Below are 23,682 nucleotides of genomic sequence, written 5' to 3'. Positions count from 1 at the left end.
AGCAGAGGGCCCCTCGCCGTCCCATGGGCGCCGGGTGCTGATGTCCTCCCTGCCCACCTCGTGTCCCTCTGCCTGCCCTGGGACTCTTATCTCCTGCTCCAGGGGAATTTCGTGTGGCTTTGCGGGCCCTGCTGTGCAGCCAGCACCTGAGCTACTCTGCAGGGGCAGCCCCTACATCTGAATTCTGCAGCTTCCGACAGAGAAACGAGGTGGCCAGCTGAGTTCCAGAACATTCTAAGTGTCACCAATAATCATTAAAAGGCCTTCCAAGCACTGCCCTTCCTTGCCTGCAACCGAATGCTTGGAAACACCAGGCAGAACCCAAGCCGGCCCTCCCCACTGGTTCTTGTCTTGGGGGGGTTTCAGTCGGTTGACCTCAGCAGGCAACTTGGGGTGGAGGCCTAAGGCTTGGGGACTCTCATGACGGATGCCTCCTGCCCTAGGTCCTCCCCTCCCCAGGCCTCCCAGACCTGCCGCCTGCCGCCTGCCGCCAGCCTGTGGGCCTTTCACAGCATCCATGGATGCAAATATGGAGCTCTTTGCTATGGCCACCCTGCTTTCTGTGTGTCCTGTGACATCAGCCTCTTGGGCGAGTCCAGAAAGAGCCCAGGGCTTGGCGGTTGGAAAGCCTGTTGGCCCTGCTGTGTGCTGCCTTGTGATTTCTGGGGATCTATTTAACACATAGGATGGTGCTGCCTATCCCACAGAGGGTGGAGGATCCCGGGAGGGGCCCTGGTTGCTCTGGGACTCGGGCCCAGGCTGCTGTCATCCACACAAGTGGGTCCCTTTCCCCACTGCCCTGGCACACTGGCCTCGCATGGGCCCGGGGTGCCGTGCTGCCAGTCCCCATGCCTGGGAGCAGCCTGACGCAGCTTCCCCCAGATGAGAAGCCCGAACCTTTTCTGCCCTCTCTTCCCAACGCAGACTTCTGTCTACACTCCCAGTAGTGACCTGAGCCGGCCGCAGCCCCGCCCAGCCCCAGGCTGACTCCCCCGTGTGCTTGGCTGACTCTGGCTTTTCTCCAGGCTCTGGGACCCAACCAACCCCCTTGCCAGGGCCAGGCGTGGAAGTCAGGCTCATCCCAGGTGGGCTGGAGATGCCTGAACCGAGAGGCCAAGCTCTCTGGGCAAGAAGCCTGTGCCCCTGGGCCTTGGGTGCGCTGCCAGGGCCGTCCTCGGCCGCTCTCGGAACCTTCTGGGGAACAATGCCTTCCTTTGGGACATTCCGTCCCATGTCTGGAAAAATCCTCCAGCGAGGTCATGGCAGTGTCACAGAGCAGCAGAGAAATTTAAACAAACTCTGGGCTGCTTTTTGGAGCCCTCCGTGCCTGCGTGTGTGTCGGAGGACTGGAGTATCGAAACGTCGGAGGACATTGTATTGGGACAGTGTCTTGCGGCTGGTTTCCGTGTGAGCAGAGCCGGGACCGTGGCCGAGGGGACAGCGGGACAGGGGTTGACGAAGAAGGATTATGCATCCGAAGTCAGGTTGCTCCCAATATTTCATGGCCACTAATGCTCAGGAGGCGCTTCGTTCCAACATCACTTCCTTTTCCTTCCTGGAAAATTTATTTCTGTCTCTGGCTTCAGTCCCGCCCCCTGGGGAGGATCGGGACGGGAAAGCTGGGTGGCTGTTTGCGCCCTGCACCTTGTCTGCCCGCCTCTGTCTTCCTCCGCCTGCCCCTGGCCCTGGCTCAGTTCCCATCCCCCAGCGCTCACACTTCTCCTTCTCGTCTTCTGCTTTTTTGGTTTCAGGCCGCACTTGGGTGAGTTGTGTTTGGGTGTTGCCCTGTGAGTGGGGATCCTTGTGTGTGGTCACGTGTCACCATGTGTTGTGAGCGTTTGGCCACTTCCAAATTCCCCACTCAGCTTCTTCCTCGAAAAGGCTATGGTGCCCTTGCCTTTCGGTTCTTGTTGGCAGCAGCCTTAGAGTGGCAGGTGCTGGTGGACAGCTCTGGCTGAGCCAGCGGCTCCCTTAGCCTCTCTGTGCCACCTGCCCTGGGGAGCCAGCGCCTCTGTGGGGACCTCCAGCGCCTGAGCTCTGGCTGCCTTGCCAGTGCCTGGCTGGCACGGGCGTGGGCTGTGGTGTCTCTGGGTTGCATGAGCTCCAGTCGCCCCCATGATATAACAAAGGCACTGCTCGTTAGTAGCCTCTCTCCCTGTGTCTCCTGGGATTTACTTCCCTAATAAGTGACTTAGGAAGACAAGGTGACAGGGTCTGCTTTGAAGAGATACCAGCGTAGCCAGGGACTCGCTGACGCACCGTTTGGTCTCTTGTCCTCAGTAGCTGCCGCTTTTCTTTGAACACTTGGCCCTGAGCACTTGAAAACACCCCAGCATCCCAACCCGTGGCTTCAAACCTTGCAAACTGTCCCCTCTGTCCCTCCATTCCTAAGGGGTATATTCAGTCACATAAGAGCCTAGTGGCTTCCAGCTCTGTGCCCCAGGTCTCCTGTCTCACGTGTAAGGGTGTCCTGGGTGGGGCTGGCTTGTTGAGTTTAGCAGGTAGACGGAGAATGGTCATTTGGGTGGCGCCGAAGCCCAGGCTGGTGCTGTGTTGAGCATCCCCGTGGCCCCGCCTGCAGATGGGCACCTGTCCCAGTGCAGGGGCAGCTTGTGGCGGCCCCCCTGCTTTCTCAGCTGTGGCTCAGCACTGAGCCGCGGGGATTGGAGTCTTGGCTGACGCTAGCCCCGATGGGGCTGTGAGGAGGCTTCCTGTGCCCCCTGGGAGAAGGCAGGGAGCTGGGTGAGACAGATGCAGGGGTTACCTGGATGACTGCATTAGCGTCAGTGTGCCTCCCATCACCCCCTGCTCACGGCCAAGGCTAGTGGTTTGCCTTTATGTCACGCAGCGAAGGTTCCTTCTGAAGTGGCGTTTATTTGCATAAAGGAAAATGAGTCAGTTTGAAGCTAGTGTTTGGATGCCACAGACATTGTGAAACACTACGAGTTGGGAAATGGCCTCCAGGTCGGGGGTCCAGGCGTCTCACGCAAGGAGCACCCGTGGGCTTTGTCCTCCTTGCTAATGTCCACCTTTGCTGATGACTTCTTTGAAAGAAGGTGGCGATTTTCTTAACCATTCCAAAAAGGTATTTTTGGAAGCCAGAGCACATCCCTGACCAGCTTATGCGAGCAAAGCTTTTTAAGCTGGGTCAACGCTGATGGCTTGACTCACTGAGTTACCCAAAAATAGACCTGCAGACTCAGATCAGCATTCCAGGCGTTCGCTCCCGCGGGCTGCACCTGCTAACTCCTGCCGGCAGCACCTAAGTGCATACCGCGGGTGCGAGGCGGCTGCTGGCTGTAGCCATGACGGATTCCTGACGAGTTGAGCTGTCAGCGAAGGGACGGGCGAGCCGGAGCCTCCCTCAGCCCCAGCGCCTGCCTGGCTGACGGAGCCCGGGTGCCACTCCAGGCAGAACCCTTGCTGACGGGAACATATTTATTTTTACATACCAACGATGTATTTTTGATGCACTTGATGAAGTGTTCTGGGTTCAGCCCCAGGAAGCACCACTGCTGTTTATAAATAGTGCGCTCAGGAGTGTGCGAGGTTCCTGGAATCAGTAGTGCTTTTGTTTGCCCATGCTGGGCACAGTGCCTTTTTTTTAAAGACCAAGTCCTGTCCAGATAGGCTTGCTTTGCTGTCCAAGACACATCTTTGCATGCATTTCTAGAAGTGTCTGTGTTCAAATGAATGGTGGTCCGGTATCAGAGGCTGTGCCCCCCTCCCCCATCTGAAGGTCACCCTCTGAGGTCCCTGTCACTGAGGGCGGCCACCTTGGCTCCCTCTGAGGAGTGGGGATGTGGTATTTGGCCCCGGGCTGCCTTGCGGAGACGTCGCCTTGGATCGCCTGTCCTGGGGGCTCCAGGGTAGCCTTTGCTGGGTGCTTGACCCTTCTCTGTCCCCTTTTCCAAACCCCAACAGGGATGGAGATCTTCGCCCTTTTCAACAAACCCCAGAGCCATCGGCCGTGCCGGCAGTACTACCCCATCACCATCCCTCTGCGCGTCTCCAGGAACGGCCAGACCGTGAGCAGCTTGGACGCCAACTGGTTGGAGCACATGAGCAGCCACTTCCGGAAGGGGGGCGCGCTGGTGAACGCCGTGTTCTACCTGGGAGCCGGGACCGGTATGATTGACAGCCCCTGGACAGCCCTCATGGAACAGCGTTGCGGCCAGTGCACATCCATTTGACATCTACTGCTGCTGATTCTTTTTTGAAATATTTAAGTAATTAATTTATTTCAAAGAGTTACAGAGAGGGAGAGGCAGAGAGAGAGAGAGAGAGAATCTTCCATCTTCTGGTTTCTCTCACCAAATAGCCACAATGGCCAGGGCTAGGCCAGGCCGAAGCCAGGAACCAGGAGCTGCTTCTGGTCTCCCACATAGGTGCAGGGGCCCAAGTATTTGGGCCATCTTCTGCAGCTTTCCCAGGCCGTAGCAGAGAGCTGGATGGGAAGCGGAGAAGCTGGGATTCAAACTGTGCCCATAAGGGATGTCGGTGTCTCCGGTGGCGTCTTTACTTCTTACACCACAGCGCTGGCTCCCAGGCATTTGACTTCTAATGAGCACATCTTTCCAGAACTTTCCATAAAGTCCAGAACCCAAAGATTAGCCAGGGATCTTCTGAAATGACAGAGAAAGGCGAGTGACCGTGTTATCAGTGGCAGCCTCAGTCTCCGTGAATCTTAAAGGCTGTTCCATTCCCAGGTTTGTTCATCACTCCCTGGGGTGAGGCCACTGCCGAAGTGGGACTAGTTTGGAGGCACCGTTGCGGTGTGAAGCCCCAGCAGGCAGCACCCTCGAGGCGATGGCACAGAAGGAAATGAAACAGCCTGGCTTCCCTGAGCTCCAGCACATAGTCCCGGGGTCTCTGGCATCTCTCCCCGACCCTCTGCCACAGTAATGGGTCATCTCTGGGGGTTCGCTGGCTGCACAGGGGTAGCACTGTTGACGTCAGCCTTCTGAAGGCAGAAAGAAAGCCTGCCCGCAGTGAGAAGGATGCGTCAAACCAGTAACGGGTTTCGGGTTAACACGGAGGCAGCTTGAGTCGCGAGGGTGCGTCAGAAGTGAGAGGCACTTTGGGGAAAGGGGCCCACGTGACAGCACGTGCAGGTCCTGAGTCAGTGCAACGTAACGCCAGATTATGGTACCCAGAGGCCCTGGCAGAACCTGGCAGGGGGCACTGGCAGATCTGTGCGTTGTTGTTAAGCAGTTTTCTCTTAAGAATTAGCAGAGTCCGGAGTGAGGTTTGTGTTGTACGTTATTTGCAATCCTTGAAATGCCAGCAGGTGTCCTTAGAATAGAGACGCAGAGACATCAGTCTTAGCTATTGTGAATGTACGTGCCTTTAGTCATCCCAGGCCTTGGAACGTGACACAGCACGGACAGGTCTTGATTTCCGAGGCCAGACCCTTGCTAATATCTAAATACTGATACCCACTGTTCACGTATGCAGAGCAGAGATCATAACCACGTGTCCAGTGGGTGTAGGATGTGAGAAAAGGCAAGTGGCTCATTAAGGACACATGCACAGCCAGCGTCCACTCCACAGGACTTTCTGTTCTGATGCTAATGTTCCATATTGGAACTGTCCAGTAGGGCAACCACTCACCATCCCTGGCTACTGAGCACTTGACATGTGGAACTGATTTTAAAGTTCAGTTAATTCCCAGCCAACTAAATTTAAATAATTATATGAGGATACTTACAAAGAAGTTTTTAGAAAAATGGAATTAAATGATAAGGTCTTTGGGGCCAAAAAGTGTGGAAACCCACGTGTAGTTGCATAGTTTTCTCATGCTGCGTGTTTTCTGTGAGCTTCTTGAAGACTCCTAGCGTGCGGCTAGTGTGTGGGACAGTGCTGATCTGTGGTGTGCCTTTCATTAATACAGCTAAGGAGGCACCACCTCTGTTCAGTCAGGGCCAGTAGCCCCCTTACCCACAAGGAAACCTCGCAGGTGCCCGCCAAGGTCTCTGCAGCCAGGAGCTATCACGGTGTGTTGTGAGAGGCACCTTCCAGCTCTGGTAGCAGTGCCTGTTTGGGAGGCTGGGGGTGTTGACAGCTCTGGTTCAGAGATGTTCACAGAAGCCAGCGGGCCCCTTTGCCTCTCTTCCTTGTGCAGGGATGCCCCATCGCCCTCCTTGGGTTGGGGCAGAAGTAACTGCTTGTACCCCCTCCTGGTGCCCACAGAAGGTGTGGCTGTGCGTAGTTTTGTGTCTTCCCCTGGGCAGCTGTGGTCCCCTCGTGTAGATGGTCAGCTATGCAGGTGGTTAGTTGTGTGGTGCTCGGTCTTCTCTTGGTGCAGACCGGAGTTGGTCCCAGGACCCTCGCAGCATGCTCCAGGCCTCGTGTACAATGGCATAAGTCACCTGTGCATAGCCTCACGTATACTCTCATTCATCTCTAGGTCACCGGTAATACCTAACACAAAGTAACTGTTATGTTCATAGTTGCTTTACTGCTTTGTTTAGGGAACAATGACAATGAACAGGAAGCCTCATGGTCAGTACAATCGCAACCGTTATAAGTCTGAGTACACAGTTTTTGGAACTTTCTGGATTTTTTTTTTTTTTTTAAGTTTTTCAGTTCCAAGTTTGGTTGAATGTGTGGATGTGTAACTTTTGGATATGTAGGGGCTGATAATACTAACATTTTCTAACATTGTTTTTATGTGTTTATTTAAGAGAGAGAGCGCGTGAAGCCCTATCCACTGGTTTGCCCCCCCAGATGTCTGCAGTGGCAGGGACTGGGCAAAGCTGAGTGCAGGAGCTGGGGGTGCAGTCTGGGTCTCCCGTGCAGGTGGCAAGGGCCCAGCTGCTTGAGCGTCAGCTGGTGCCTCCTGGAAGCTGGAGAAGGGAGCGGAGCTGGGACTTGAACCAGGGCACTGCAGTGGGGGATGTGGACAGCCCGAGGGCCATATTTTTAACTGTGGCACCAAACGCCTGCCCCTAAACTAACGTCTTCAAGAAGCAAAGTAGCAGCTATGCAGGTGCCCCCTGGTAGAATCCCCTTCCCACTCTTGGGAGAATTGGGGCATTAAACAGGAAATTGTCTCTTCGGCCCCAAGAGAGAACACCTTGAGGGTTCCAAGGCCATTTCTTTCTTTCTGACTGTATGGTTTTCGCAGTCAAGGCTGAGTTAACTGCACCCTCCTCTCAGCTCCTCACCCACCATCTAACCTGGAGTCCAAAGCCTTGGGTCACTTACCTGTTGCTTCTTCGGGTTTGACTGGAGGGTTTGGGGTGCTGTGAGCCCCTCCCTTGACTTAACTGCATTAAATCCAGGCCTGAAGACAGCACGTGAAATCTCCCCTGGCCAGTGACTCCGCGCCCTGACTGTGCCTCGTGTTCTGCCAGCGACTGCGTGTCTGTCTCAGGGAGGGCTATAGCATTCTCAAAACAGAAGCCATTGAAACCCACTCTGCTCTTATTTCATTCTCAAATTTTTATGTATTTTATTTGAAAGGCAGAAAGAGAGGGAGGGAGGGAGGGAGGGAGGGAGGGAGGGAGAGAGAGAGAGATATCACCCATCCTATGGTTCACTTCCCAAATGCCCACAACAGCCAGGCTAAGCCAGGAGCCCAGAACTCCATCTGGGTCTCCCACATGGATCCAGGGCCCCAAGGACCTGAGCCACTATCTTCTGCCTCCCACCATGTGCACTAGCAGGGAGCTGCAGTGGAGAACAGAGCCGGGCCTGGAACCTAAGTATTGTATTATGGGATGCAGGCAGCTGAAACAGTGGTTTAACCCGCTGCGCCAAGCATCCTCCCTGCTCTGATTGGAACGCTCAGTGGCTTGGGGGTGCTTCTGCCCTGAAAATGCCAGTGCTTTCCCTCGGCCAGGGATGAAAGATGTGTATATAGAATACGTGCTTTGTCCTGAGTTTGTTTTTTTAAAGGTAAGCTACGTGATCGTGAAAGGAACCCGCACCACCGGTGTGCTTACAGGTGGGCCTGGCCGAGCTGGAGGCAGGTCTCCGAGCTGTCTGGCATCCGGGAAGGGGCCAGCCCTGGGTCTCTGCGCATCTTCTCCACACACCCCTGCAGCTCAGGAGGACTTGTCCCCGTGAGCAAGGTGGTGTTTCAGTCCCAGTTACCCAGGGAAGACTCCAGCTTCTGTTTTGAAACCTTTTTCTCCCAGAACACGCAAAGACCCAGAGGGTCCTCAAGTTCGGGCTCCCACTGGAGGTGCCCCAGAGGCTCCCTCCCTGCGTCTCTGTCACTGTGCCTTCATGGCAGCAGGTGGCTGGCACTGGGGAGGGCTCTGCCCTGGGGCCGGGCCTGTGAGGTGCATGCGAAGGTAAGGGGCTCCTCCTCACCTAGACTTGAGTGCTCCTTCTCCCCAGGGAAGCAGGCACCCTTGTGCAAAGGGAGGCTCCGGGCCCTTGTGTTGTTGTCAAGGTTACCTGCTAGGAAGAAGGCAGGTGGGAAGAGAGGCGAGGGAGACGGTGGCCCTGTTGGGGTAGTTGTGATCTCTAGCAGGACCTTGGTGGCCCTGGGGCCACCCCCCGGGAGGTGGCAGGACTTGCTGGAAGCAGAGCAAGTCCCGAGGCCACACAGCGGAGCAGACAGGCACTCCGGGGCTCCGACCAGAGCTACCAAGGCCAGAACATGCGTGTGCGGGGCTGCTGAGCCGGCTGTTGGTACGAGGAGTTGGGGAGCTGGGGCCCCCCATCTGAGGACCCTGCTGGGAGGCAGGTATCTCATCAGGGGCTTCCGGGTCGGTGGGTTCAAAGCTGTGGCTGCCCCCATCTCTCCGTGCCCTGCCTGCGTCCCTGCGGGCCTGCTCTCCCCTTGTTTTGCCCTCACTCTCGCCTTGTTCCCATTCGCTCTGCTCTCACTCCATATGCCCCTGGCCCTGGCCCAGACCTCTGCCCCTCCACCCCAACCCCTTCCCGGGTCCTGCCCTCTCCTACCCTGTTTCGGAAACGTCCTTGCAGCTGCCTGTCCAAGCTGGAATCCAGGCCAGCCACGTGCCCTCACTCACTCAAGGCAAAGGGTCTGCGCCATGGTTTGTTGGGCTGTGCCGCATGGAGCCTTCTCTCATCTCTGTAACATCCGCTATCTGCGTGTTGCAAGCTCTTTGTAAGCCTTGCTAGACCACGCGTGTGTGACTGAGTGCACGCCAGGGCGTGGCGCCTTCTGCGTGTTGCAGCACACGGGGCTCAGGCGGTGCCCAGGCCGTTCTCATTCCTGGCCCTCTTTAGAAGGTGGTCTGCCTTGGCCGGCGCCGTGGCTCAATAGGCTAATCCTCTGCCTGCGGCGCTGGCACACCGGGTTCTAGTCCCGGTCGGGGCACTGGATTCTGTCCCGGTTGCCCCTCTTCCAGGCCAGCTGGCATCCCGTATGAACGCCAGGTTGAGTCCCGGCTGCTGCACGTTCAGCCCAGTTCCCCGCTAGTGTCCCTGGGAAAGCCATGGAAGATGGCCCAAGTGCTTGGGACCCCACACCTGTGTGGGAGACCTGGATGAGGTTCCAGGCTCCTGGCCTAGTCCTGGCCATTGTGGCCATTCGGGGAGTACACAAGTGGGTGGAAGCTCTCTCTGTCTCCAATCTGCCTTTCAAATAAATAAATAAATCTTTAAGAAACAAACAAAGAAGCCCTTTAGTAACGGAGGGGTAGGTTATGCCGTGTGCCATTAAAGGCATTCGCTGTTCCATGCATCACATATGTTTGAGTAACTTCCCCATTGCAGTTGAGCACCTGTAGAAATTTGCCCCAATCATGGGGACGGCTGGGTGGATGTGCACAAGGTGGGCACTGAGGTCAGGACACAGAGCCCCCTTATGCCTCTCCCTTGGGTCACCACCGCCCTGACTTGAATCGCATTGATGGTTTTGAGCTTTATATGCACGGAGCGTGCACGCCCTGTCCTGGGCTCCTCTCATACTCTCTGTTGTGAGCTTCATCCATGTTTTCAGGGGTGATTGCAAACCCTTTTGTCTCCTTGCTGTGTGGCTCCCATGTTGTGTTGTCAGTGAAGGCAACTTACCGACAAGCTTACCTTTCTTTATTCCTTCTTTTTTTTTTTATCCCATGATCTCTGCACAAATTGGGCCCCAGCCAGAGCCCTAAGGCCGTGCTCCTGTGACCCCACTGCCGCCTCTCCCCTAACACCAGGGTGGAAGGAGTGTGGCACAGTTGGCCGAGCACCAGCTGTGCCGGGAGAAGCAGACTGTCTCACCAATTCCTGGGACAGCAGGTAGCTGTCACAGCAGCTCAGAGAGCATGCAAAGGCCTGGAATCAAAGCACGTTTCAGGTCTAAGTTTGGCCCTTGCATTTTTAATGAACACAACTTGTATATCTATTTTCTCACACACTAAAAGAGAGCGATGACTCATGGGGAACTCGGGGAGGCTTGGAGAAGAAACCGTGGGCAGAGTGGTTGCCTTGCGTCCTGCTGACCCCACATCCGAGGGCTTCTTCCCCATCTGGTCAGTTAAATGACACCGGCACTTGCAGGCTGACCCTGACTCAAAACTGAAGCTGGATAATCTTTTCTAGATGATTCTACACTTCAGAAGGCAGGCATGGCCTGGAGCCCAGCCTTGCCCACACTTGAATTGTCAGATGGGCACACCGCAGAGTAGCTGCGGTGTGATGGAGACAACATGGCCCCATTGCCCAGGGCTGGTTGAACCCCATGTGCCGTGGGGTCTCATGTCGGTGCGACCGCGACATAGAATTATGGCTGAGCACGTGGCCAGCACCATTGTGGAACCCAGCTGGAGCACCAGGCAGCCTCTGGCGGGGAGGAGGGGCCCCCAGAGTGCCCAGGGGATCTGTGATGCTCGCCCTGTGTGGATGATTTAGTCCAGAGCCGCTGATTCAGAAGAGAAGCAGCACTGTTTTTAATCCTACAAAAACAGACCAAATGCACCGACCATTTGTCGTGCTTGAGCCTTGCGGGCCAACCTCGGCAGAGAGCAGCCCCCGGGGACTGGGCCCGAAGCAGAGCTGCGTGCAAGGTATCTGGAAGCTTTGCAGCTTCGGGAGAAAGAACAGGTGCCCCCTTGGACTTCACTCTGGATAGAATACGGCCAATCTCCCTTTCCCAATCCTTCTTGTAAATCGTAAGCTGAAGAGGTTAAGGTGGCCTTTTGCCAAAAGACCAGCATCAAATATTTATACAGCACCAGGGCAAATAGCGTTTCATGCACAGTAGGGGAGCATCTTTACTTTAATAAAAAATGCAGTGATAATGGAATGTTTTCCATAGAGGGAGGGCGGTTTAACCTTTTTACTTGGACGCCTTCGTTTTGAGATGGACCTGTTTATACCCAACTCGGGGCGCATTGCCGTGAGGCTGAGCCGTGAAGGGGACAAGGAGACCTGGAGCGGATGAGGCCGGCCAAAAACCAGTGGCTCTGTCACAGCCCAGCTGTCCGCTCTCTCTGGTTCATTGGCTTTCTGCTGTCACAGATGAGCACGTTTGACAGCCGCTCCACACTCGCTTGTTAGCTAAGTAGGTGAATCAGCGCTCCAGATTCAGACTAGCAGAGCAGTGCACCGAGAGGCTGGAAGGCAGAGTGAGGCAGACGACCAACGAGGACCCCCGTGTGTCCCTTCTTCCTGCTGCCCTACGCCTGGCCGTCACTCAGCCCTCCTGCTGGGCCAGCAACTTGGGAGGGAGGAGGGGAAGCCAGGCAGGGGCTGGAGACAGGGCTGGGGTGGGATGCAGGTCCTTCCTGGCTGTCACCTCTGCTGCCCTGTGCCGGTGGGCTACAGACTCACACGCCATTTGTGCTGCTTTGGGCAGGTGCATGTAGGTAGAAGCTTTGCAAGCTAGATATGCAGTCCTCTCTAGGGGTCTGAGGGAGTTGGGTTCTGGACCCTCCCCCCTCCACCTTGAGCACCCAAATCTTCAGGTACTCAGATGCGCCGGTTCCTTAAGCGAAATGGAGCTGTATTTGCACATAACCTACGGAGCCCCCTGCAGAGACTTTAAGCCGTCTCTAGATGAGTTATAATACCTAATACAGCATAAAGCTATGCCAGCACGTGTGTTATTTATGTAGTAGTGACAAGGAAGGAAGTCTGAACATGTTCAGCACAGGTGAAGTGTGTGTGTGTGTGTGTGTTTGCGGTCCCGGGTCGGATACAGAACCTGCAGACACAGAGCTGTTTCTGCAGACGCCTTGAGCAATTGAGTGCCATGTTGGTCAAACCCTGAAGGAGTCACGGAGGGTCTTCTGGTCACGAGTGTGCCCAGGCCAGGCCTTGGGGAGGCTTCGTCCCACAGCGGGTGGCGGGTGTCTGAGCCCATCCGACCAGCTTGAGCCCTGGGGCATGACCCAGAGGCTGGCAAGTGAGGAGCTTGTAGTCCCCACTCATCCAGGACCCCAGCTGAAGGGCAGCTCTCTTCTCCACCAGCCACCTGTGTAAAGATCTCCTCGGAGGCCAGGGGGCCGTCAGCCAAGAGACGAGAGATGTCAAGGACAGGAAAGGAGGGGGAGCCGGGGCGGTGTCGTTGGGGAGGGACAACAGGAGGATGAAGCCTCTGCTCTGGGAATCAGCCTCTTGCCATGGCTGGTTCTGACCTCCTGGAAGAGTCAGGAGTTTCCCCAGGCTAAGCAAAAGACACTGGCCTCCTGTTTCCTAGGACTGGGAGTGTACCCGTCCCCTTGGCTGCAATGATGCTGTGTAACAAGCCACGCCAGAATACACTGGCTCAAAACGGAAGTAACTGATTTCACCCCATTTTCCTCTTGGCTGGCGAAGCTGGTGATGGCTCTGCTGACGCCCATGGGGCCTCCTCACGGGTCTGCGGGTCAGCTGATGCAGGCTGGGTGCCACTGGGGCCCTGTGGCCCTGCTTGCCTTTCGTCTTCCTGGAGCCAGTGGGCCAGCTGGTGCGTGTCCTCTCCAAGTGGTGGCCCACAGGGCGTCAGGCTCAGCGACACAAGTGCCAGTCCAGCCTCTGTGTGCGTCACACCTGCTAGAATCCCGCCGGCCTCACCCTCACTGCTGTCCCCCTCTCACCCTTGCGCGCTCTGGCTTTGCCTCCTCCTCGCGGGGTTTTGCCTGTTTGCTCTACTGTTCTGAGCAGCTCAGCTCCTCCACCCGGTTCTCACACCCTGCAGATCCACTCACCCCTTGCCTGCCGAGTTCACTTGTGCCCTACTCAAAGTGGGACCCCAGCCCCGCACATCTCTTGCAAATGTGGCTGCCACCCCCACCTCCTCTGTCGCTCTCCCCTGAGCCTGCTTTGTGGTTCTACGGCGTTCATCTCTGACGTTCTGTCACTGTCTCCCTCGCCATGGCACGGTCAGCCCCCCGGTGACGAAAACCTACTGTTGGTGCTTGGGGGCTCTGCACGGCATAGAGCAGGTGCTCAGTGGGTGCTAGGATGAGGGATTGGGTGGCCATGGGTGGGTCTGTGAGCTTGACTGTTTTGGTAACAGGTGCGCCCTTCTGAGCCCTGTGTTCCACTTCAAGACTTCTCTCCATGGTTTCTAAGATGTTCATTCTAGTTCTGCCTCCAACCATGCAGAAGAGAAAAACAAAACAATAACAATCCTTTTTCATTTATGTTGACCGTTCACATGTGTTAAGTCTTACTAACTCTAAGGCTAACCTTCTAGGAAAGGATAAAAAGGAGAACTTTTAATTTTTTTTCTTAGCTTTTTTGTGTAAACCTAACATAAAAATTCACATTCAACTCATATGGCAATTTTGTATCCTAGGTTTTTTCTCCTTACTCTTGTATCTAAAGCATTTATCTGTCTTCTTTTTTTTTTAAAGATTTATTTATTTACTTGAAAGGCAGAGTTAGAGAAGGAGAAGCAGTGAGAGACAGAGATCTTCCATCTGCTGGTTCACTCCCCAAATGACTGCAGCGGCTGGGCTGGGCCAGGCCAAAGCCAAGATCCAGGAGTCTCTTCCAGGGCGCAGAGGCCCAAGCACTTGGGCCATCCTCTGCTGCTTTCCCAATCGCGTTATCAGGGAGCTGGATCGGAAGTGGAACAGCCAGAACTCGAACTGGTACCCACATGGGATGCCTGTGCTGCAGGCCGGCTTTAACCTGTTGCGCCACAGCACTGGCCTCTGTCCAACTTATTAAGATGTGGTTTCTTTGGGACAGTGTTAGATTTAATTTATGGAATATCCTAATTAGTTCTTGTTCTGTGGTTCAATATTTGGATTATTGGGTATTTAGAGAGTTAAAGGTTTTTTTTTTTTTAAGTTTTATTTATTTGAGAGGCAAAGCAACGAGAGGAACACAGAGAGAGAGAGATCTTCTGGTACACTCCTGAAGTGACCGTAGCAGCCAGGGCTGGGCCAGGCAGAAGGTGGGATCCTGGAACTCCATCATGGTCTCCCATGTGGGTGGCAGGGGTACAAGTACTCTGGCCATCTTCTGCTGGCGTCCCAGGTGCATTAGCAGAGAACTGGATCAGAAGTGAAGTGAACCGTTGCTCTAATACGGGATGTCAGAGTCACAAGCTGTGGCATAACCCACTGCACCGACTAGAGTCACGTCCACAGCAGGGTGAAGATTTGGGGGGGGGGGGGCGCGCTGCGGCATAGTGGGTAAGGCCACTGCTTGCAGTGCTGGCATCCCATATGGGCACAGGTTTGAGTCCCAGCTGCTCCACTTCCAATCCAGCTCTCTGCTGTGGCCTGGGAAAGCAGTGGAAGATGGTCCAAGTCCTCCTGGGTTCCCTGCACCCACGTGAGAGACCTGGAAGAAGCTCCTGGCTCAGGATCAGCGCAGCTCCGGCTGTTGCAGCCATCTGGAGAGTGAGCCAGCGGATGGAAGACCTCTCTCTCTCTCTCTCTCTCTCTCAGCCTTAGCCTCTCCCTAACACTGCCTTTCAAATAAATATTTAAAAAAAAGATTCTTAAGGGATTTGTTAGTACCGCTGTACATGGTCGTTCAGTGGTGCTGGTGCTCAGGACACACTTGTCAGCTCCACGGGGAAGGATTTCTGGACTCCGGGTTCCTAGGCGCAAGGTGTGGTTAACGTTGCTCTCCGGGAAAATCGTGCACTTAAAATTCCCTAGCGCTGGAAACTTGCCCGAATCCCCGGAGCATGCGCGTTTTGCCTTCAAAATTTGCCAATTTGATAAACAAAAGGGAAGCATGGAGGGATGGAGAGAGAGGATTAATGGCTGAGCTGGCTGTGTGCTTTGCCCGTTTCTAGTGGTGTTTCAGTATTGAAGCCATTGACTTGTAAAAGCTCTTTATAGAGAAGGAATGTTAAGCTAAGCCTCTGGTTTGTTTTTGTCCTTGGGGCAGCTCGGACTTGTGCCACGCTTATGACCTTCTCGTTCTGTTTCCTGTTGGAGGACAGAGCGAGCGATTCCTGGGCGCTCGCGTTGGTCAGACTTGCTCTCTGTGGCTTATGGAAAGTGCTTGGTTGTTGCCTGAGTCAGAGGACTTGTGACTGCCTTCCCGCCCTCGGTGGTGGCTCTGGTGTCACGTTATTATGGATTCGTCCTCTTGAAATAGCCGGTCCTTGAAAGGCACCTTGGCTTGCCAGGGCTGGGTGCTTTACACCGCACTCCGGTCTTGCCCCAGCCCAGGAAGCCGGCCGTCCACCACGAAGGTGCCCGCAGAATCCGCTTAGTGGTGGGGGCTCCCTCCTGGCTGCTTTTCTTGCTTCTCGCCAACCAAGGGTGAGAGAGAGCCAGGGGGGAAGCGCTGGTTATTTCCAGCTTTTCCGCAAAGGACTCCAGTCCTGTTGTCTGGGGGCCCCTCATTTAACCTTAAGAAAAGAGATCTCCTCCAAACCACTGGCTTCCGGGGGTTAAGGCTGCAGCATATGCATTGGAGGGGGCACCGCTGAGCCCTCGGCGGTGTCTCTGAGCCGTGTCTGTGGGGTAGAATCCAGGTGCCAGGAGGAATCCCTGTCCGCAGACCCAGTTCACAGAGGGAAAGACAAAGCCCCTAGAAGGCTCAGGTCACTTTCCAGGGGAGAGCCAGGACCTATACCACTGTGTCCAGGTCAAACCACTAAGTGAATCTAGGGCATTTGGGAGCCATGGCCCAGAAACGGGAAGGAGCTGCTTGTCTCCCCATATGTCTTCCTATGCATGGGCAGGACCCTACTTTCTCGTGTACCTTCCTTGCCTGAGTTTGTTATTGAATCATGCTACGTGCCTAGTGTCTGTAGAATTGTACCCAACCCAGGGACCGGCGCTGTGGTATAGCAGGTAAAGTCACTGCCTGCAGTGCCAGCATCCCATGTGGATTCCGGTGCGAGTCCCGGCTGTTCCGCTTCTGATCCAGCTCTCTGCTATGGCCTAGGAAAGCAGTGGAAGATGGCCCAACTGCTTGGGTCCCTGCACGTGCATGGGAGACCCAGAAGAAGCTCCTGGTTCCTGGCTTCAAAGATGGGCCCAACTCCGGCCATTGCAGCCATCTGGAGAGTGAACCAGTGGATGGAAAACTCTCTCTCTCTCCTTCTGTAACTCCGCCTTTCAAATAAAAATAAATAAATCTTAAAAAAAAAATTGTATCCAACCCAAGCTGGAACGTGCTCCATTGATTGTCGTCCCAGGCAGTGTTCCCAGTGGTAAGTCATTTGGGAAAATGCTCCCTCCCCCTGATTCTGCCCCTTGATGTGGGCTGCCCGAAAGATTGCCTCACAGCCGCCCACATCCTGCACACTGCCGGGAACCCAGGCACCGGGGTGCTTCTGCCAAGCTCAGATCTCCACGGTCCATCCTCCCTTTTAAAAAAAAAAAAACTCTCACCTAAATATAGTTTTCTTCTAAAAACTCTGGCTAAATGACCGTGTTTTCCCCTGCCTAAGATCTCCCCAGTGCATCCTGACGCTGGAGCGTGAAAAGGAAGGTAAACGCGTGAAATCAAATGGTGATTGCTAACAATGAGATTTGGGCTCATAAAATCAAGGATATTATTCAGAACTGCGAGGTAAATTAGGCTCATTCATTCTGATGGGGCTAGACTCGAGGGCTGCGTGTGCCTCCTTTAATTAACATGCTGCAAAGATGTTCTGATTGGGATTATTAATGAGTGCCGTGCAAATGCGGGCTTGCTCCCGAGGCCTCTCCGCAGACGGCTCACCGCGCCCCTCCCTGTGCTCGCTCCGCAGATTCCTTGCACGGCCTGACAGAGGGAGTGTTCATCTTTGAAGCTGTTTCCACGGAAGACAGCAAGACCGGACAGGGCTACGACGCCATTGTTGTCGAACAATGGACGGTCCTGGAAGTAAGTGTGGGTTGGCAGCCGCGCTGCTTGCGTTTGCTCAGTGGTTGTTGCATCCACTGGCTCCGTCGGGCTGCGTGGCAGGTGCTCAGCTGGGGCCGCCTTCTGATGGGTGTGGACCTGGGTAACGCCTACAGGGACCCTGCGTTCTTCCGTGCCCCTCCCTCCCCACCTCCAGCTCCAGGGGTAGGGGTAGGCCCCACTGTCTCTCCCAGCCAGACAAGCGCTCTCGTGTGTCGGACCGTGGATCAGGGACATCACTGACCAAGCACACGGATGTGGCCCCTGTAGTAGAGCAGTGGTGTTACTGGAGCTGCACTCTGTGGCTCCCGGTGCCAGCTCCCTTAGGAGAATTGCATGCACAGGGGCTCACTTCATCTCCGCCGTGAGTCGGTGGGGTCGGTACTCATTGCCTCTGTCTTACAGAGGAGGCGGCTGAGGCACAGAGAGGTGTGGTCCCAAGTCCAAGGTTACACATCACGTGCTGAAGGTGAGGGGTGCATGTGAGAGCCGTGGATCCACGGGCCTCCAGATGGCTGTGAGCAGGGAATTCCTCGAGCCACCCTTCCTTGGGGCTTGGGAGGCCTGAGGTACTTGGAAGGTTGATGGTGCCTACTCTAAAGGCGTTCCTGGAACGGGGCAACTGGGTGTGTTAGACCCGGCCCTTGTACAGACCGCTTCTGAGAGGGCAAGGACTCTGTGTGGGAAGAGAAGACTGGTTTCTTTTCTTTTCTTTTTTTTTTTTTTTTTTTTTTTTTGACAGGCAGAGTGGACAGTGAGAGAGAGAGAGAGAGAGAGAGAGAGAAAGGTCTTCCTTTGCCGTTGGTTCACCCTCCAATGGCCGCCGCGGCCAGCGCACTGTGCTGATCCGATGGCAGGAGCCAGGTGCTTCTCCTGGTCTCCCATGGGGTGCAGGGCCCAAGCACCTGGGCCATCCTCCACTGCACTCCCTGGCCACAGCAGAGAGCTGGCCTGGAAGAGGGGCAACCGGGACAGAATCCAGCGCCCCGACCGGGACTAGAACCTGGGGTGCCGGCGCCGCTAGGCGGAGGATTAGCCTAGTGAGCCGCGGCGCTGGCTTGGTTTCTTTTTATTTATTTAATTTTTTAAATCGGAGAGGGAGGGAAAGAGAGTGAGAGAGAGGGAGAGGGAGAGAGAGAGACCATCTGCTGGTTCACTCCCCAAATGCTACAACAACGGGGACTGAGCTGGGAGTTGGGAACTGCAGGCCGCACACAGGAGTCGTCACTGCTGCTGGAGTTAGGAGCTGGGCACAGGACTCAGGCATTGCGGTGGGCGTCTTCACTCCCGGGATAGATACCTGCTCTGAGGATTGAGTTCTGACTGGCCTAGAGGGACACAGCATTGCCCAGAGGGTCCCTGCCACGATAGGTTCTCTACTCCACAGCAACACAGAGGCCAGTGCAGCTCCTAAGGACTGGGGGGGGGGTCCCCCAGGCAGCTAATGTCCGCCCCCCACCCTTGTGCCTGCCAGAGCTGCAGGATGTTGTTACTCAGCCTTGACGCCTGCAGAGGCTCCTGGCGGCCTGAGCTGCTGTTCCCAGGGCTGCTGAGGGCGATGGGAAGTGACCACTTGACAGTGGAACAGCAGAAACAGGTGCTGCAAACCCCCAGCATCCGGGCCCCTTGGTGCGGGGGCCCCGATGTCCTGGGGGCACGAGCGACAAGCAAGGTAAGGAGCCTGGCTGGCCGTCAGGCCCCACCAGTTTTGCCCGAGCGATCTTGGTGCCCCGTGTCTGTTCAGGCTCCACGCCCCGGCTGGAAATGAGGTGTGCAGAGGAATTGAGGCTGAGAGGGCATCACCTCTCAGGCCCAGCCACTCCCTCCACTGTCCAGCGGTTTTGCTGGCCCTGCTGTCCACTGTGGGTGGTGATGAAATGGACGTCACAGGAGCAGCAGGTGCAGGGTCTTGAGGACCCGGTAGGACAGTTTGCTCTGAAACTGTCAGGCAAGAACATGTGCCTGTGTGGAAGTGATTGGCGCCCGTGGGGACGTGAGTGGAATTCCTTCTTGTCTGCATATTCAGACGGCTGCTGAGGGAGGGCTGCGTGGTTTCCTCCTGCAAGACACTTGTTGGCAGCGCTCCCAGATGGTCTCAGACGACGCTCCTCAAGGTGTGGTCCCGGAAGCAGCAGCATTGGCGTCCCTTGGGAAATGCAGATTCCAGGGCCCTGCTCTGGAGCCACACAATTGGAAACCTGAGGGGCGGGGCCCAAGGGACTGGGTTTAACAGGGCCTCCCAGGGGTTCTGATGCACACTCCCTGTTAAGGACCCGCGTCCTTAACAGGGCAGCTGGTGTCCCTGGTGGTTTGGAGAGAGGAGGGAGGAGGAAGCACTCACTCACTAGCTGTGACCTTGAGGGTGACTGGAGTGCGTGCCATCCTGCAGGCTCCTTGACTCCAGTGCATCCCGGTGAACCCATCCTACGTTGGAAATGTGGTGGAACTGAACCTACTGCCCATCGCAGCTCGGCAGCATGGGGTCCCCTCGCGACCGCAGGGCTCACCCGGAGCTGTGGCTGTTGTCACCCGGCATCATGACACGGGATCAGCCCAGACCTCACTAGCCTGGGAGCAAGTAGGGCTTCAAAATTTGAGAATGCACATGGCTTTTGCACCTCTGTAAAGTTGAAAAATGGCAGGGCCAGCTTTGTGGCGTAGCCGGTAAAGCTGCTGCATCTCACAGGGGCACCAGGTCGAGTCCCGAATGCTCCACTTCCAATCCAGCTCCCTGCTCATGGTCTGGGGAAAGCAGTAGAAGATGGCCCAAGTGTCTGGGCCCTTGCACCCTCCTAGGAGACCTGGAAGAAGCTCCTGGCTGCTGGCTTCAGCCTGGCCCAGCCCCAGCTGTTGCAGCCATCTAGGGAGTAAACCAGCAGATGGAAGACCTCTCTCTTACTCTCTTGCTCCTTCTCTCTGACTTTCAAATAAATAAATAAGTAAATCTTTAAAAAAAAGCTGACAAATGGTGAAGTGGAATCATGTAAAGTGTGAACACAGTTGCTGTGGACTGTATGGCTTAAGAAGCTGGATCAGGAAAGACCAGAACTTATTCAGGACCTGCAGGCTGCCTTCCCTTCAGTTGGTGTTTGGTGTCTTTCCCTCTCCACCTCCTGTTCTTGTGCCTTCATCTATCTGATGGTGTTAGTCTTCCTCCAGCATCCCTGCCCCCTCCCCCACCCCCACTGCTGCCTTGGCTTTTCCCCAGGGAACTTTGGGAGGAACACTGGGTCTTTTTTTTTTTTTTTTTAAGATGTATTTTGTTTGAAAGAGTTAGAGAGAGAAAGGTCTTCCATCCACTGGTTCACTCCCCTAATGGCTTCAGTGGCCAGAGCTGGGCCGATCTGAAGCCAGGAGCTTCTTCCAGGTCTCCCACATGGGTGCAGTGACCCAAGGACTTGAGCCTTCCTCCTCTGTTTTCCCAGAAGCATCAGCAGGGAGCTGAATTGGAAGTGGAATAGCCAGGACTTGAACTGGTGCCCCTATGGGAGGCCAGCACTGCAGGCCGGGACCTTAACCTGCTGCTCCACAGCACCGGCCACAACACTGGGTCTTAAAGACCCATGATGGGCGCAGTGACACCAGCTTTCAAAGCCAACTCTGCACGTGTCTGCTCCCAGTGCCACACTCAGTGACATCAAGTTGACCATTGAGATTGGCCATGGTGGAGTATACGCACCAGGGAAATCTGCAAACATCGGGAATAGGATTCCTCCCCTGACTCCCCACACAGGGAGCCACTTGGAAGTATTTGCCGGCATTCGCCGGAAGGGCCTTTATTCCACGGCATTCCAGCCTTATGATAGGAAGGTGTGGCTGGAATGCGGTTAGGAGCAGATCTCTGTAATGTTCGCGGCGCAGGCGGATGGTGGCTTGGCTGCTGCTCTCCAGCCTCGCTCTGCCCTCCGGTGTCTGGTGCATCCTGAGTTTCCAGGCTGGAGGCAGACCCCAGCCCCCTCCCACGGCACCTGCTCTCCCTAGGAGTGGGGAGAGCCCTTCCAGGCGGACTGTACCTCTTGGTTCTTGGGTGTCTCTTCCTTGCAGCTGATGAAGGCAGCCTTCGGCACACAGCTCAGAGGTTTCTCCCTGCAGACTGAAAGACCCATCCCGGGTTCCCATTATTTTCTGTGCATACCCCTCCTGTCCACATTCCTTCCCACGGTCTGGATTGTCTTGGCCTGGACATATGCGTGCTTATTCTCTGAGCCATTCTGATAAATGCTCCACTTCTGATCCAGCTATGCCACAGTGCCGGTCCCCTCATTGAACCTTAATTACTTCCTTAGAGGACCCTCGTACACTGGCGGATGGGGCTTTGGCCTGTGAGTGTAAGGAGAAAACAAAACATTGGATCTGTAACCGTGGGCCTGAGCTGGGGCCCAAGAATGTGCATTTCTTGCTGTGTTTCAGATTTTATTTATTTGAAAGAGTTAGGGGGAGGCACGCAGACACACACACACACACACACACACACACACACACACATCTTCCATCCACTTCTTCACTCTCCAAATGGCCACAGTGGCCAAGGCTGAGTCAGGCCAAAGTCAAGAGCTTATTTGGGTCTCCCATGTGGGTAGCAGGGGCCCAAGCACTTGGGCCATCTTCTGGTGTTTTTTCCCAGGCCATTAGCAGGGAGCTGGATCAGAAGTGGGGCAGCTGGGACATGAACTGGAGCCCCTATGGGATGCCGGCATCTCAGGCAGCGGCTTCTACGCCACAGCGCCAGCCCCAAGAATGCATTTCTGGCACTTTCCAAATGAGACAGTGCTGCTGGTCTGGGGACTGCACCTTGAGAGGCCCTGTCCTGGATGTGACTACGGCTCTCTTCCCAGCACGGCCCAGCTGTGTCCAGCCTGGGACAGACCTGCCTGCTGCCTGGCCCATCACACCCCGACATCCCACAACCAGCCCCTGGTGCGCACACCCCTCCATGACACGCAGCTGCTCCTGTCCCCCCTCCCACCACGGAGACCCAGCCACTTCCTCTCTTCCCACCCTGTAGCCTCTGGGAAAGGTCTCTCCTGTAGGAGGCATCCCCAGAGGCCAAGCGGGTGGGAAGAGAGGTAGGGCCTTGCTGGTTTCTGGTTGACCCTGTTTGGCTGGAAACCACAGGCAGCCCATAACCCCTTGGGCGCTGACCACAAAACACTCTGACCGGCTCCTTCTGCTTTCTCACGGCTGAGGCTTCTCTGTCTTTTTCCACCCTCTCTCTTCCTGGTCCTGGCTCTCAGCTCTGTGTACAGGTGGTTCATTCCAGTCCTGCCTCTGCTCCCCAGCTCCCCACACCCCCATACACACACACACAGCCCAGCTCATGCACACGGACACACACGCGCAGGTGCACACATGCACTTCCATACACATTCCCCAGGAAACTGCCCGAGCCCTTCACATCCCTGCAGATGGAGTCTGTGTGCATCCCGCCTCTCTCATTCCCAGCGGAGTCGCTGAGAACATGTAGATGGAGGCTCTCTGGAGTGGGTGTTTAGTAGGGATGCGGAATCTACATCCTATATTGTGGTGTCTGTGTTCAATTCCTGGCTTCAGCTTCCTGCCAGTGCACACACTGGGAGGCAGCGGGGATGAGTCAAGCAGCTGGGTCCCTGCCACGCACATAGTAGGTCTTCTGGCTGGCTGCTTACTGTGGACATGGGGGGAGTGAACCAGCAGCTGGCTGCTCTCTGTCTGCCTCCGTCTTGGTTTTTCCATTTCTTGGTTGTATAAGCGGTGATACTGGCAGCAGCGTCTCAAAGCTGATGAGGATTAAAAGAGAAAATACATTAAAAAGTTCTGACTGCAGTGCTTGGCACATAGCAGGTCCCTGATAAAATACTGGTTTCTTCCCCAGTTGCCGGGTAGTGGCAATGACACAGGACCTCTCCCTACTCGAACTCCAGTAGGGCTGGAGCAGGTGTGGAGTCCAGTGCCAGGAACTACCTTCCTTCTCCATTGGCTCCCACAGCTGACAGTTAAAGGCAGTTTAAGCCCGCCTATGGGGCCTTTATTTATAAGGGATATTTTGTTTGTTTCTTCGAGTTTACAGTCTGGAGTGTGGGCAGAGAAGGCACTTGTTTGCAAGGAAAGGGGGCAGGTGATGGCCAAGACTGGGGCAGAGAGGGACAGAGACCCTTTCAGATTCTGGAGGGCACCAGGTGCCCTCAGGTGCAGAGCCTGCTCCGTCTCCATCCGGGTCCCTGGAATGCGCCCTGGAGTACCAGTGCTGCTTCTGATGCCAGAGTGACCGTGAGGCAGCAGAGAAGGCATTTCTAGCTAATGGTGGAGCGAGTGGATTAAACAAGTCACAGAAGATTGTGACACCACGTGCTTGTATCGTGCACGTTTTTGTGTCGATGCAAGATTCATAAACGCACACACCTCTGCCAGTCTTCCTGGGGTTGCGGTCTGTGGATTGGAATTGCACTTCTGTTTCCTGCAGCACCACACCCAGAGTGCCATCAGCCGTGTGCGGCTTCAGTT

At 55.4% G+C, this 23,682-nt stretch overlaps 1 protein-coding gene across 7 annotated transcripts in view; it reads left to right on the top strand.

Moving 5' to 3' along the window:
- The window catches only part of RFTN1 (raftlin, lipid raft linker 1), a 225,572-nt gene that overhangs the window by 168,555 nt on the left and 33,335 nt on the right, over nt 1-23,682 (top strand). For 5 of the 7 annotated variants that reach the window (XM_002716182.6, XM_089332280.1, XM_051818491.3 and 2 more), the window contains 2 exons: nt 3,925-4,128; nt 17,069-17,184. In XM_002716182.6, the coding sequence (XP_002716228.1) occupies nt 3,925-4,128; nt 17,069-17,184 (320 nt within the window). Of the gene's footprint in view, nt 1-1,317; nt 1,485-1,604; nt 1,763-3,924; nt 4,129-17,068; nt 17,185-23,682 lie in introns of those variants that run through there. The other 2 variants (XM_089332278.1, XM_089332282.1) reach the window with 2 other exon arrangements.

Source organism: Oryctolagus cuniculus, chromosome 4 (genome assembly GCF_051225735.1).
Source record: "Oryctolagus cuniculus isolate XC-2025 breed Fujian yellow rabbit chromosome 4, ASM5122573v1, whole genome shotgun sequence".
In the NCBI taxonomy this organism is placed as follows: domain Eukaryota; kingdom Metazoa; phylum Chordata; class Mammalia; order Lagomorpha; family Leporidae; genus Oryctolagus; species Oryctolagus cuniculus.
This window is presented reverse-complemented; position numbering and strand designations above follow the sequence as displayed.